The 13882-nt window shown below is 39.1% G+C and overlaps 1 protein-coding gene across 1 annotated transcript in view; it reads left to right on the top strand.

Moving 5' to 3' along the window:
• loxhd1a (lipoxygenase homology PLAT domains 1a) overlaps window positions 1–13538 on the top strand; it is a 36357-nt gene extending 22819 nt beyond the window's left edge. Inside the window, exons 30-42 of the mRNA XM_028025148.1 lie at window positions 134–288; window positions 845–1054; window positions 1578–1707; window positions 1786–1994; window positions 2128–2313; window positions 3708–3835; window positions 3966–4083; window positions 4835–5012; window positions 10602–10787; window positions 11438–11608; window positions 12217–12349; window positions 12549–12704; window positions 12814–13538. Of these exons, the coding sequence (XP_027880949.1) occupies window positions 134–288; window positions 845–1054; window positions 1578–1707; window positions 1786–1994; window positions 2128–2313; window positions 3708–3835; window positions 3966–4083; window positions 4835–5012; window positions 10602–10787; window positions 11438–11608; window positions 12217–12349; window positions 12549–12704; window positions 12814–13294 (2441 nt within the window). The 3' untranslated portion in view covers window positions 13295–13538. The remainder of the gene's footprint in view (window positions 1–133; window positions 289–844; window positions 1055–1577; window positions 1708–1785; window positions 1995–2127; window positions 2314–3707; window positions 3836–3965; window positions 4084–4834; window positions 5013–10601; window positions 10788–11437; window positions 11609–12216; window positions 12350–12548; window positions 12705–12813) is intronic.
• The last annotated feature ends 344 nt before the right edge of the window (window positions 13539–13882 follow it).

Raw genomic sequence — 13882 nt, 5'->3', positions numbered from 1 at the left:
CTTTCCCTTAATAAATCTGTCATGAGAGCATTGTCAAAAGATGGTAAATTGCCTTTTTGTTCTGTATATTGTCTTGAAAATACCTGAAACTGATGTGTTTTGTGCTCGTCTGTTGCTGTTATTCCCACCACAGCTCACACATACAACGTGTCAGTAATGACAGGTGATGTAAGCGGTGCTGGAACAGACGCTAACGTCTTCCTCACGATTTACGGAGACCTGGGGGACACTGGGGAGAGAAAACTGAGCAAGTCGGAAACGAACAGTAACAAATTTGAACGAGGATCTGTAAGAAAACGTTTTCTTAGCTACAATACTTGAAGAGAAGACATACAGTGCTCGTGCACCTTGAGCTTTTCCACATTTTGTCATGTTACAACCACAAGCATCAGTGCAATTTATTGGCTTTTTAAGTGAAAGATTACAAACCAGCGGACAATTGTGAATCATACATGACTATTAATCTGAACGCTTTTTCTAATATCGAAGGTGCAACTCTTCTCCCTATACAGACTGACTTTTATGGCCACAGTCAAAATGGAATGGGTGAATATCAAAGTCTTGCTACTAATTATCTGTTAGATTTAGTTCTGGACTTATCCTGGGCCATTCTAAGTCACATATATGTACATATACTTTTATTTAAACCATTCCATTATAGCTATTCATATTTCTATTTGCAAATAAACTTGAAACTTGTAACTTCACACTTCATAATTGTGCATAGTGTCGCTCTGTTGCATAAACTCTTAATAATGTGGAAAAGGTCAAGTGATAGGAATACTTTCGTGAGGTACTGTATATATTATACATGCTTGTAATTCATCATCATCTTTTCTCCAAGGTGGATAAGTTTACGATTGAAGCCGTGGACCTCGGGCAGGTTTTTAAGATAAAAATCCGCCATGATAACAGCATGATGAGTCCTGACTGGTACTTGGACCAAGTGGAGGTGTTCGATCTCGACACAGAAGAGGTCTACCTGTTCTTATGCGAGCGCTGGCTCTCCAGGAAGAGGGAGGACAGACTCATCAAAAGGGTTTTCTATGTCAAGGTAACGCACGCAACGACAGGACTCCACGCAAATTAAGCAAACAAATAAATGAGTAGTTTCTTAGGGAACGTCTTTCAGTGTATGAAACTGGAGTTTTATTTGCTTTTATTTTAGGCTGTCCTTTAAAGTAAGAATCAGGATTAATGAGTTTGTTTGTTCCTCCTTACGTACTCCACAGAATAAAACGCAATGAAAATATTCTAAATCTTATCTCTGCTGTGGTCTTAGTGACACTTTAAACAACTTTAGCTGTGCAAATATGTACTGTAATACGAGTACATGGCACTACAACTGGGGAAAAGTAAAAACATGTTACTTAAATGCAAATGTGCAATATATAATTAAATGACAGTATCAAAAAATAACAATCTCCAGTGTGGTATAAAAGCATACCACTGTCAGCAGTCGTTCTGTCCATACTGCTTTCTTATGGACAAAAAATATTTCTATCTTATCTCTGTTATTTTATATTGTTACAGCTACATCTGTCTGTGCCTGTATTTCTTAATCTCTTGTGTTTTAGGATTATGAAGGTGTCAGAGAGAGCCTAAACAGTAAAAAGACCTCAGCCTTGACAGTGAACAGTGTTGATAGTAACATGAACAAAAAGAACAAGAAGAAAAGGGAGGACGAAGAAGAAGAAAATCTACCGAGTAAGAAATATTCACACATTCATCGTGATCTCTTTTTGAGGTCAGTCACATCCTCAAGGTATTATATCCACCTTGCAGTCATACCATACCACGTCTCCATCGGCACTGGGCCGGAGCGGGAGGCCAGCACCGCCAGCAGGGCATATGTAATCATCGTTGGGGTCAATCACTCCCAAACGGAGAGGCTGTGGCTTGATCTTCCTAACGGGAGGAAGGGCTTTCTGGCTGGCTCCTTAGAGAGCTTCGAGGCCCACGGTTCAGACGTGGGGGAGATTAGAAAGGTGGAGGTGAGTAAAGGGGTGAAGCTTTTAGAGTTTCACTGAGGCATGGGCACTCCCATGCACACCCACACATGAGTCAAAGTGCTGGAAAAATACAGCCTTGTTTGTGTGAAGTGATTGTTCTTTCCCCTCCCTGCAGCTCGGCCATGATGGGGCCACTCCAGAGAGCTGCTGGCTAGTTGATGAGCTGGCCGTTGCTGTGCCAACCAAAGGGGTCAAATATATCTTTGCTTGCAAGTGCTGGCTGGCCAAAGATCGAGGGGATGGCTTGACTGCCAGAGTATTCAATGTGTTAGATGCAGAGGCCATTGCTATCTCCCAGAAGGTTTGTAAACAGACAAAAGAAATGACACAATTTGTTGCACTTTCACACATCAAAACTGTGAAATTCTTAACACATTTCTTTATTTTAAGCATTATTTATAGCTAAGAATAACTAGTTATTTAATTAATGGGGACATCTTAAAAAAACACCTAAAAATAAAACCCCATTCTACAAAATTTAGAATGCGGGTTCTAAATTTACTGCTATCATGTAGTAAAGGTTTACTACATGATATTACAGTCAGACTTCCTCAAGCATATAATTACATCCCTTGGAAATCCTGCTTTGTCATGTAGCCTCTAATTATGACTTTACATAAATGCATTTGTACAGTAGTGTGTGTACATTATATAATGTAATAATTCAATACATTTTCAGGTTGTACAGGTGTTATTGTATCTAAAGCACTGTTCTGATCTTTTATCACCCTTAATGCCTTTATCTGTCTTACATATGTTAATATAATTGATTTATGGATCCTATAAGAGCAATAAGACAAGTTATAGATTTTTGCTACAGGGCAATACTTTACAGTTAAATGACATATTTATGACTACTAAAGTCATCGGGCTCACTGGGTGTAAGAATTTCTTTTGACAGATCATCTCTTCAGCTGACATTATTACTGTTAGTCTTAACATCTTGCCTCTGTTTATTTGCATTCCCGTTAGACAGAAAAACATTCCAATTATGTTTCTCTTTAATAGTTAAAATGCTCAAAGCATCTCTATGAAACAGTAGTCACTTAGTTTCTCTTTTAGAGCTAGATTATAAGATGTAAAAGCAGCTTTTATAATCATAGTGTTTTGTAAGGACTCCATGATTACAGGGTTGCCATTTTAAATTGTTTTTATTTGTGATTAGCGCAGTTAGAGTACACAGCATGACAATGCATTATTACCAAGAATCTGAGTTAGCTTCCCGTGAGAATGTGTCTTAAAGACAAGATTTCCAAAAGGCTGCCAATATTGCAAAATCTAGCATGTTCTACAGCAGACAGAAGATGAACTCTGAACGGAAAAACAGAGAATTTTGCTGTAATACATTTGACCTTCCTGTTATCTGTTGAAAGCCTTGCACTCTCATGAACACTATCTTTTACATCGTCGAGCCACATTTGAGTTCTATTATCAATTTTACTAATACTGAAGATATCTATCTCAAGAGTGTTGTTAGTACAACCTGGTAGTTCTTATTGTATGTTCAAAGATCTTATTTTGAAATTCCAAACCACTGATCAGGGTCAATCAATATGAAAATCCTCTGATTTCCATGCCACAGATGATTTCTTAGTTCTCTAAATGTGAAAAACAAAATATCCTGATTCAAATTGACTATCAAATTGTAGTGGGTTGTTTTCTTATCTGATTTATGAAACTTCATGACCTTTTCAGGTTATCTATGAGTTGACGGTAGTAACCGGAGATGTGCAGAATGCAGGAACCGACACCAAGATCTTCATGTCTGTGTTTGGTGCCAACGGCAGCACAGAAGAGATTCTGCTGCGGAAAAACGAGGACAGGTAGCATATATATATACAGTATATATATATATATATATATTCTTTTCATATCTTCACTCCCATCTTCTAATTTGAAATATGAAATAACAATCAGGATTATAAACTATGAGTTGTTTATTGCGGGGGACAGGTTTGAGCGTGGTCAGGAAGACACTTTCAACATGGAGATCGATGACATAGCCCCACTCAAGAAAATGAGGCTCCGTATTGACGGCTCCGGCAGCAGACCCGACTGGTTTCTCGACAAGGTCAGCTCACGGTGCAAAGCCCTGCATCTGGATACGCACACATACACGTTAACAGGTTCCGTGCATTAGCACACGAGTAGAAACAAAACAATGGTTTCTCGCTACACGACCCGGCAAAAACACCATCAGAGGTCACTTCTACCATCTACAGGAAGTTTCAGCTTTAAAAGGTTGGAACGTCTCTCCCTGCTAACACTGTCTCTGCTAAAGTCGTGGTGCTTGCGGGGCAGCAGGGCAGCCAGGAGAAATCCCATGCCCTGTCGATCTGCGCCAGGAACTGTGTGACTGTGAGCATCTCCTTGACTCGCCCCGCTCACAGAGCCTGGTGTGTTCAGCATCACAAGCAGATGTTCTGCCTTTACGGATAGGTGGGAGCGCGTATTGAAATGAACTCGACGGCTGACAGGGCGAACATCCAGAATAGTCATCAGCCCAAATAAACATGCATACAGCTGAGCTAATAAGACAGAGGTTATGTGGGCAAAGCCTTTCACTAACAATAAAATATTTAGAGGACATTGCAGCGATACATTTCATCATCCATGCATGGAGCACTCTAGGAATAGCTTATCCCTGATTAAACACTGATGCATTACCAATAACCAGGTGTTGGTAATTAATCTTTATTTGTTGTTTTTTTCTAGTGCCATCACAAAATCCAGTGTCACGTCCTCTGACATCATTTACTTTTGATGGCATCTCTCCTGCTTTGCATCAGGATTATTTTAAAACCCAGGTGTTGTGAATCCAGGTGATCATGCGTGACCTGAGCACAGAGGAGGTGTATGTGTTTACCTACGAGGAGTGGCTGTCCAGGACCCGCGGGCCCAAGAGGACCATGATCTGTGAGATGCCTGCTGTGGTGGACGATGAGGTGATGGTGGAGCTCACCACCTACATCATCCAGGTCAAGACGAGCGATGTTTCAGGTAAACTCCACAATCAGAGATTAAGAAAAGCAGGAAGAGTGGCAGTTTTCCCTGAAAGCTTCTGTAATTACATGACATTTTTTAAAGGAAACTTTGAATATAATATATTTATTCTTTTAATACCAATGTAAGGAAATTGTAGAAAATTTGAATGTCATTAAAAGCAAGCACAAGGAATTAGCCAAACGTTGCCAAATAGTGATGATATTATGCATGAACAGTGAAGTCAGGCATCAGTAGGTCTTCATCTCAAATGTGAATTCAGACAGTGAACATTTATGTGGTGAATGAAATTTTCTCCGAGAGAATTAGCCCCTGTTGTTGCGCAACACCCCCCCCCCCCTCCTTTCTGTCTCTACTCTCTCACTCTCGTACTTCCTCTTCTGAGAGGGGAGATGTGCTACCAGCTCTCCGTCTAACGGGTCCGTTGAGTTTCCTAAATCTGCTGGGATTTACCCTGTCCAGAACTGAAGTAAACTCTGTTTAAGCTGGTTTCGAGAAACGATTCGCCTGGTTATCTGACGGCCTACATCCAGGTGTCCCATCCTTCTTCCCCCTGTGAATTAGCCAGACTGAGCAGCCTACAGCCAACTAGTTTCACAGAGCACACCTGTTAACGGTCGCTCGTTCTCTATTTTGCAACTTGCATTTGTTATTGAACCAGGTAGGTTTTAGTGACTCGGTCGAGTCCCAAGGATGATGTTTTAAATATGGGCTACCAGCAACCTAAAAACATTTTCCACCTCTTCCTCTCCAGAATCAAACATCACAGCTATTTTACAACCATCAAAGAACTTTAATGTGACTCATTAACTGAATGTCCACAACATCTTTAGATTTTCTTTATGCTAAATATTTTATTAGTAAGGCATTTTTGCAAGGGTCAGTACAGCTTAATTCAGTAGCAGAAATAATCAAATAAGTAAAATCAATCATCTAGTCTATCTTTCCCTACTGCTGACACTGAGAACTAAAAAAGGAACCTTAGAGCGAGACGGACGGAGTTTGGCGCCTCGAACCCCAGACCTGGCACGACGACGAAGAAGGTGTGGCAGCAGGAGGAGGAAGTTGATCGACGAAGGCAGGGATCTCTGTAGGTCCGATGAACTTCTTCTCCGCATGGATGGTGAGGTCACACAGGACTTGGTGCTGGCAGGAAAAAAGGCACCAGTTCTTCTTCCTTGTCTTTGTCTTCATCTTTGTCTTTGGGGTCAGAACCCAGCCGATGAGAGAAGTGCGATTCGAAGCCACAGGTTGTGGGGCTGACGGGTTGGTCTCCATGTGCAGGACAGTCTCCGGCTCCGTGGCCCCGGCTCTTCTTCAGCTGCAGAGTTCTTTGTCCATCTCGATCTTGGCTCGAAGCTGCCCGGAGGATCCAACGAACGGTTCCTCTTTTGCACCCACCTTATATAGGGTTCATCCACCCCCCTGGTGCGCCTGCTGTCTGCTTAGACAGATGATCTCATATCCGTCACTGTTTTAAGAGACATCATGTCATGATGTCTGTGCCAATGTCTCAGGGTTGCTCAACCTCCTATGTCCAAATAAGGTGCTGATCATCTCTGCTCTCCTGTTAGTTCCCCTTTTTCCCTTCCTGTCACCTTTCACCTACCATCTACCTCCAACATATCAGTGATGTTTAATTGCAGTTTTATAACCTTTTACACCATTTCAAGTTCAATGTCAAAATCACATTTATATCACATTTATTTTCTTTAGCTTCTCTGATCTATCATTCATTTATGATTTTATAACCATAACTTATTAGTTACTCTTATTATGATCTTAATGTGAGTTATTACAGATGTTTTTCTGAAAAGAAACCAAGAATAATACATGATTCTAATTATTTACTACTAAAGTTACAGTTACTTGTTTTTCTTGTAGTTCCCACAAATATAAGTGTATTATTACAAGTAAACCAATATTCATATAAGTATTTTACTTTGAATCTTATCAAATTACTCAAAATGTTTAGATTTAATTTTTTAAAACTTTCATGCTTTAAAATAGTCTCAGCTATTTTTATAAATCTGCAGGCTGGAAACTTCCTCTTTTTCCAGGAAACCTGCTTTTCTTGTTTCATGAATCTCTCTGACTGACTATGATTTCTTATGATTAGATAGAAAAAAGTAGAATTAAAGCAAAGTTTGCATGAGACAAAAACAACACACACAACTAGATTTATTTTATTGACACTTAAGTCTACTGTTGGGCCTTGATATCACTTGAGTGATTCATTTTAAAGATAACTTTATTTATTATTACTGTTAAACTAACTTTATTGACACTTAAGTCTACTGCTGGGCCTTGATGTCACTTGAGTGATTCATTTTAAAGATAACTTTATTTATTATTACTGTTAAACTAAAATCTCCAGCATGGGGAAGTGGGATGAGCTCGGATTTTCTTGACACCCCCTCCACGAGGTCAGACCTTTCACATGCTGGGAGTCCATCACCCTCCTGCAGTTCGCCGTCCTCATCCCCTAGAAAGAGAAGAAGTTCGTCTGGGATGTGAAGATGCAGATTCTTCATCCTCAGTTTTCACAGAGGGCTCGGTGTAGTCATCAAAACTCCACTTCTCTTGACACCCCAGACCTAACAACCCGGCATCCTACTCAGTCGGTGTTGAGCAAAGTCTGCCAATAATTTACGACAGTGGCAGTTGAAGGTGTAAGACATTTTTTTTTACTTACAATTGCTAAAAATTTCAGCCAATTAAGAAAGATGTCAATTCCACTCCAAGTCTGACCAGCATTATCAATTTAACCAATTTGAGTGTCACTGTGTACATTCTGGTAAGAGTGAATAAAAGCAGCTGAAGGTCTCGTTTTTTGTTGTAATTGTTTTACTGCACTACTTTATGCAACAACCAAACTTTATTTTGAGGACACCAATTGTGGTGCAACTCGTACTCTTTAACAAAGCTTTCTTACAACATAGTGCTTTGTCCTAAAACTTTAAGTAATTTGCTTCCAACTAATGAGAGGTAAATGTAAACACTGAAATACAAACCATTTTTGATTTGGGTCAAACACTGAGGAAAAACAGTTGCTACTGCAGCTAATTATACCAAATAAACATCCAAGTGGGAGAAAGGAGTTATTAATTAAATTTAATAATGTGTTTTGAAGATGTTTTCGATTGACTAACGGCAGGCAAAAAGTATAAACCAAAATAAAGCAAGACTTAACTTGTAATCTTAATGCACAGACGCAACACACCTCAATGTTTTTTTCTTGAGGTGTTATATCTAATTGTTGTCATTGTGACTTGAACTTGGTCCGATTCTCAACCCTCAGGCTTCATCCTCCTTTTAAGTCCAGGATTCTAATTGTGTTGTAACTCAGAGGCACAAAGTGTTTTCCATTCCTTAATTCTTTGATGTCACAAGTTTCAACCATTGTTCCTGCTTAATTGGCAAAAGTGTCCTGTCCACATCCATTCAACAAATTATATTGACAAGGAAAGTGTTTCCTGTTTACAGCTGTAAGCGGTCGTGTTCAGTTCCAAGTAAGACCTATGCTAATACTTTCATTTTAAGTAGGATGTCAGAAAAATTAATAAATGTACTTATTTGCTCAAAAAGGCTGATTGTGATTAACTTTTGATACTTTTGTGATTTTTATGTTTTATGACTATTGGCCATTTGTGATATGATACTGGCCCCTTTAAATTGGGCTTTTCTAATTGTGATGACTTCAATCGAACATAATCTTTGTTGGAAAAGTATTGAACTATGAACAAATAATTTAGAATATTTTGCTGTTAATTTAACAAACTTCATCTTTAAAACCACTAAGCTGCAAGTTGTAAGCCACTGATCTGAAGGTCTTACCATTTTAATCAAACCATAGACGAATCTGTTTGGAGCATTCTTTATTTTAATATTTCGAGCACGCATGAGAGGGGGAGAAAAAGAACTGATTTGATTCAGAGGCAGACAGCGCATGAGGCCATTTCAGGTCTACCTATCAGGCATGCTGTCATCCATCCAGCCAGCCTTTCATCTCAGGGTCAGTGCCAGGTGAAGTCCCGGGGTGTTCAAACTCAGGAGAGCGGCTCAGACAAACTCTTTCATCAGCAGCATCCCCCAGCTCTGCCTGAAAGATCCCAAGGGACTCTGTGGTTAACATGGACGTTTCATCTGTCAAGTGTGTCAATTTGTTTTCACACCACTTTCAAAGGGATCCATCTGTCAGCGGTGGATTTTGAGCCCCCTTTCATCCGCAAGCATAACATATTCTGATTGTAAATGTGATCACTGCTAACAAATCGTTAAATACATCTCATTCTGTCCCCTTTAGTTCCAATCAGAAGTCGGGGTTAAGTTAGGTGTTCATGCTGCTTGTCCTCGTCCAGACGTTTTCCTGCAGGAAAAGGGATATTATTCATTTGATTGCCACATGGTGATGAAATAAATCCTGTTTAGTAGTCGTTCACACTTCTGCGCCATGTTTTCTGGCTGCAGTATTTTCACAGTTGCGCTGCTGATCAATGTGATAGCGTAGCGAGAGGTCTGAGCCGACTTCAAAAGACCGCTCTTCGCCTCTGGCAGTTACTAGAAACTAGGATGCAGCCCTGCACCAAATGCTGAGGCTCTGGAAAGAGAAAGCTGCCAGTGTGATGGAGACACGGCCACATGCATGCAAATGACATGACAAGAGGTGAAATGGAGCATGCATGCAGAAAATGTTTTCTGGTTGCCTGTGGGACCTGAGATGTACCATTTGCACATAAACTATGAAAACAAAATCCTAACTTATTTAAAACAAGTTCTTATAATCAACTTTGATCATGTCCATGTATTTAAAACCAAGCTGGACTGTGAAAATACAAGCTTTCTTGTTAAATTTTAGACACACATATAGAATAATAACATATAAGTGGGAAAGTCTTTATACATTCCTCACTAAGGTAAATTTCAAGTTCATTTTAGTTCTTAATGTGATTCTTTTTCAGGGTGGAATTAATACATAACAAACAACTTTCATTAAAATTCCGCATATATTGCTTGAATTTATTGTGAATAGTCTTTAATCAACACCCGGTCAAAATAATACATGAATAATAATATTTTAAAGAATGTCAGTCACTCTAAGCTTTTTAAAACCATCAAGAAACTCCTGGATTTATTCTGTCATGAGAAATGTTGGTTTAGACTGGTTGGTTTCCTGTCATTAACTTGGCTTTCAAGCACAGTCAATGCATTTTTAATTTAATGTTGTTGTTTTATTTAAAGTGTGCACTTAAGAGAGACAACTTTTTATTCTAATATGTAGGTAAAATTATAACAATTCGCGAATTAGAAAAAATCCAAAACAAATTTAAAGTACTTTACCTAAATCCTATTTTTTAAATTCTCTACAGTTTTTGCATTACTCAATATTATGGCATTCTCAGCATGTTGCAGAAAAAGAGAGAAAATCTGTTGAAAACAAGCAACAAAGCTTAAATGCCATGAAACTTGTAACAAAATCACTCCACTCTGCAGTCTTATAGCAGTTCTTATAATTGTGGGATTTTGGAAAAAGCTAGTTTAGTCTGTTTTAATTCCTAAATACATCTTTCTTTTCTGTCCGCACAGGGGCGGGCACCGACGCCAACGTGTGGGTCATCGTTTTCGGAGAGAACGGTGACACTGGGAGGCTGGCGCTGAAGGAGTCCACAAAGTCCAACAAGTTTGAGCGTAAGCAGGTGGACATGTTTCGCTTCCCCGATATCCTCAGCCTGGGAGACCTCTCCAAAGTCAGAGTTTGGCACGACAACACAGGTCAGCTGCTTGGCTAAACAGTCCCTTTGCATAACGGGAAGATTAAATTAGGAATGATGACAGTGATTTAGCTGAAATCAGACTGCCTGGTATTTAGTGACCATCTGATTGTTCTGACTTTGATCATGTTTCGTTTGAGTGATTTCTGTTGTTTCTAATTCATGTTTCTTTTTTGTGAAGCACTAAAAGCTGTTTTTTATGAGGCCTTACTTTATGAACAGGTTACAACTTAGTGGAGTGAAGGACCACAATTTAATAAATAGCTAAAATGTACATAATTTATTAAATGTCATTGATTATTACAATTATGGTGTATATCATATGTAATTCCACAGTTTATTTAATTGTATTATTTCTTTTTAGTTCCTCCTTTAAAAGAGTGAAACTATTGTCCAAAAGTACCTTTTTAGGATAAAAATCCCAGATCAACAAAGGTTTATAAATCAGTAAAATTGTATATTTGATGTGGGTTTTTTTTTAAAAAGGAATTGAAGGAAAAGGGGAGAAAATAAATTTTAATTTTTTATTTTTATTCTAATTTAAGAAAAAGAAATACTTAGTTCAATGTTTACCTCAGAACAGGTCAATTAATTTTCTGTTAATCAGACGAACTGCTGTCACTCCCTTATTCTTTTTCACTAATTTTGCAGGTATTGCTCCAGGTTGGCACTTGGAGCACATTGATGTGAAGGATGAGTTCCTGGACAAAACCTTCCGTTTTCCTTGTGACCGCTGGCTTTCCAAGAAAGACGATGATGGACAGACAATGAGAGAGTTGGCCTGTGCAAACAATGATTATTTAGACCTCAACGAGAAAACAAGTAAGCTATTATACACCCTTTATGCTTTATGACACCCCTGGTAAAGATGAGTAAAAACTTACTTTTTGCATCTCTTGCTTAGGATACACATCTAAAAAAGTTTACTTTTCTGTTCTGCCATCACAAATTTAAACAGTTCGATAAACACTTCAACTGTGTGCTTTGCCCAACTAAGTTTGAGTTTATAGCAACAGCCACTGTAAATGGGTCTAATGTGATTAACATAGAAACATACCATAGAGGAACATAGAAAAGCACTTCCCCCTGTCAAGTACTTGAAGTACCAGGATAATTTTTATTACAAAATGTGATACTCTGATCTGAAAATGAGTCATCATCAAGTCTATCAGTAGGGTAATGTTTGAAAACATAATGTGCATCAACATAGAAATAATACAATAATTCCCTCAGTGCCAAAACCTAAATCCTATAGAAAACCTGAAGGGTAAGCTGAACTCTGATCCAGAGTCTGATTGTGTTACACATTTTTATCCAAGGATTAAATAAGGATGAAGGGTGTTGTTTCTTAAAGCTAAATAATGAAGTTTCTGCTAGAAGATGTCGGAAAGATTGTACCGTGACTCTGTTCTGGACTTTGTCTCTGAAAGAGTATGAAATCTGCGTCACAACTGGAGACACAGACGAAACCAAGGAGAATGCCTGGATAGTACTGGAGGGGAAGAAGTGCAGATCAAAAGAACTTGTAATGGAGAACTCTTCAAAGAAGAAGAGGTTTTTGAGGTAAGTATTTCCCCATCTAGTTTGGACATTTTTCCTGGTAGAGCTGTTTCCGTTATGCTGCTTGCACTTAGGTTAATCCCACCTGCAAAAATGACTTGAACTGTTTACTACAATAACATTATAGTACAATGTCAAAACTTTATCATTAACATAAATTATGAGATTTCAATCAATTTCTTACATTTTCTTTTCTTTTCAGGGGAAATGTTGACAGATTTGAGTTTTCCTCAAAGAATGTGGGTGATATTGCTGCCATCTGCCTGGGCCACACGCCCAAAGATGGGAAGAAAGTGAAAGGAGAGGCTTACTGGCATGTCGAGGAGGTAGTTGTGACTGAAAAGGAGCTTGGAAACAAGTAAGAGAACTGTTACAACTCCTTCAGGAGTCATTTGATTTCTACTAGCACTTATAGGTTTGTTTGTATGCAAGCTGAAAACTTCCCGTTTTCTTCTTTCCCTCCCTAGGTACATCTTCCGCTGCAATGCCCTTATCCCTCTGTCTCCGAAGAGGGATGAATTCCTGACCTTTGAGTGCACAAAGACCGTTGAGAGCTTCGCAAGCAAAGCTCGAAGCCTGGTGCCCGTCAAGTATGAGATCATCATAATCACAGGCGACGAGAAGGGAGCGGGAACAGATGCCAATGTTTTCATCACAATCTATGGCTCCAACGGAGATTCAGGCAGTCGGCAACTGCGGCAGAGGCTACGTAACCTCTTTGAACGGGGGCAGACTGATCGCTTTGTGGTGGAAATGCTGGACATGGGCGATCTGCAGAGAGTTCGAGTGGAGCACGACAACTCAGGACTCTGCCCTGGCTGGTTGCTCGACAGGGTGGAAATCACCAACACAGCCAATGGCGTCACCACAATTTTCCTTTGTGGGAAGTGGCTGGATACGAACAGAGCGGACGGACAGATTGCCAGGGTGCTCTACCCAAAGTACTGACTCTGAAATCATTTCTGGAAGGGCCAAAAGCAGAAGGATCTACCTTATATATTAAGCTACCAAAACCATTCAGGTGCATTTTATATCTCAGGAACGGATGATGTTTTCATTTATAGATTTGATTATACTATGAAAAAGTAAAGGTTCTGCTTTCTTTGGTCAGGGAAAATCAGAATGTGCCATTTTTATTTCGTGCTGTGAATTTTGTAAATGTATGTTTTATAAAAGATTAAAATGTTTTGTATTCACCTCAAGCACAATTTCAATTTTGTTTAGATCTCTTGCTGATTCATAAACCCGAGCTGCACACATTTTATAGCCACTACAAATGAATAAAGTATATCATTAGGTTCTTGTGGGAGTATTTTAGCATCTTACAGGTAAATTGCTTTGATGGTTTTGCTCATATTCCTAGATGTAGGGTCAAGCAGCTGTTGCAGAGTCTGTAGTCACATTCTACTCAATGTATAAAACACTTCAAGGCATATATGTGCCTTGAAGTGAGATGTTTATGCATTGGTCAAGCTTTAAATATGTAAATTAATTAGAGGATGGATGGACAGGTGGATGAATGGAGCAGTAGAAAAG

This window comes from Xiphophorus couchianus, chromosome 8 (genome assembly GCF_001444195.1).
Source record: "Xiphophorus couchianus chromosome 8, X_couchianus-1.0, whole genome shotgun sequence".
In the NCBI taxonomy this organism is placed as follows: Eukaryota; Metazoa; Chordata; class Actinopteri; order Cyprinodontiformes; family Poeciliidae; genus Xiphophorus; species Xiphophorus couchianus.
This window is presented reverse-complemented; position numbering and strand designations above follow the sequence as displayed.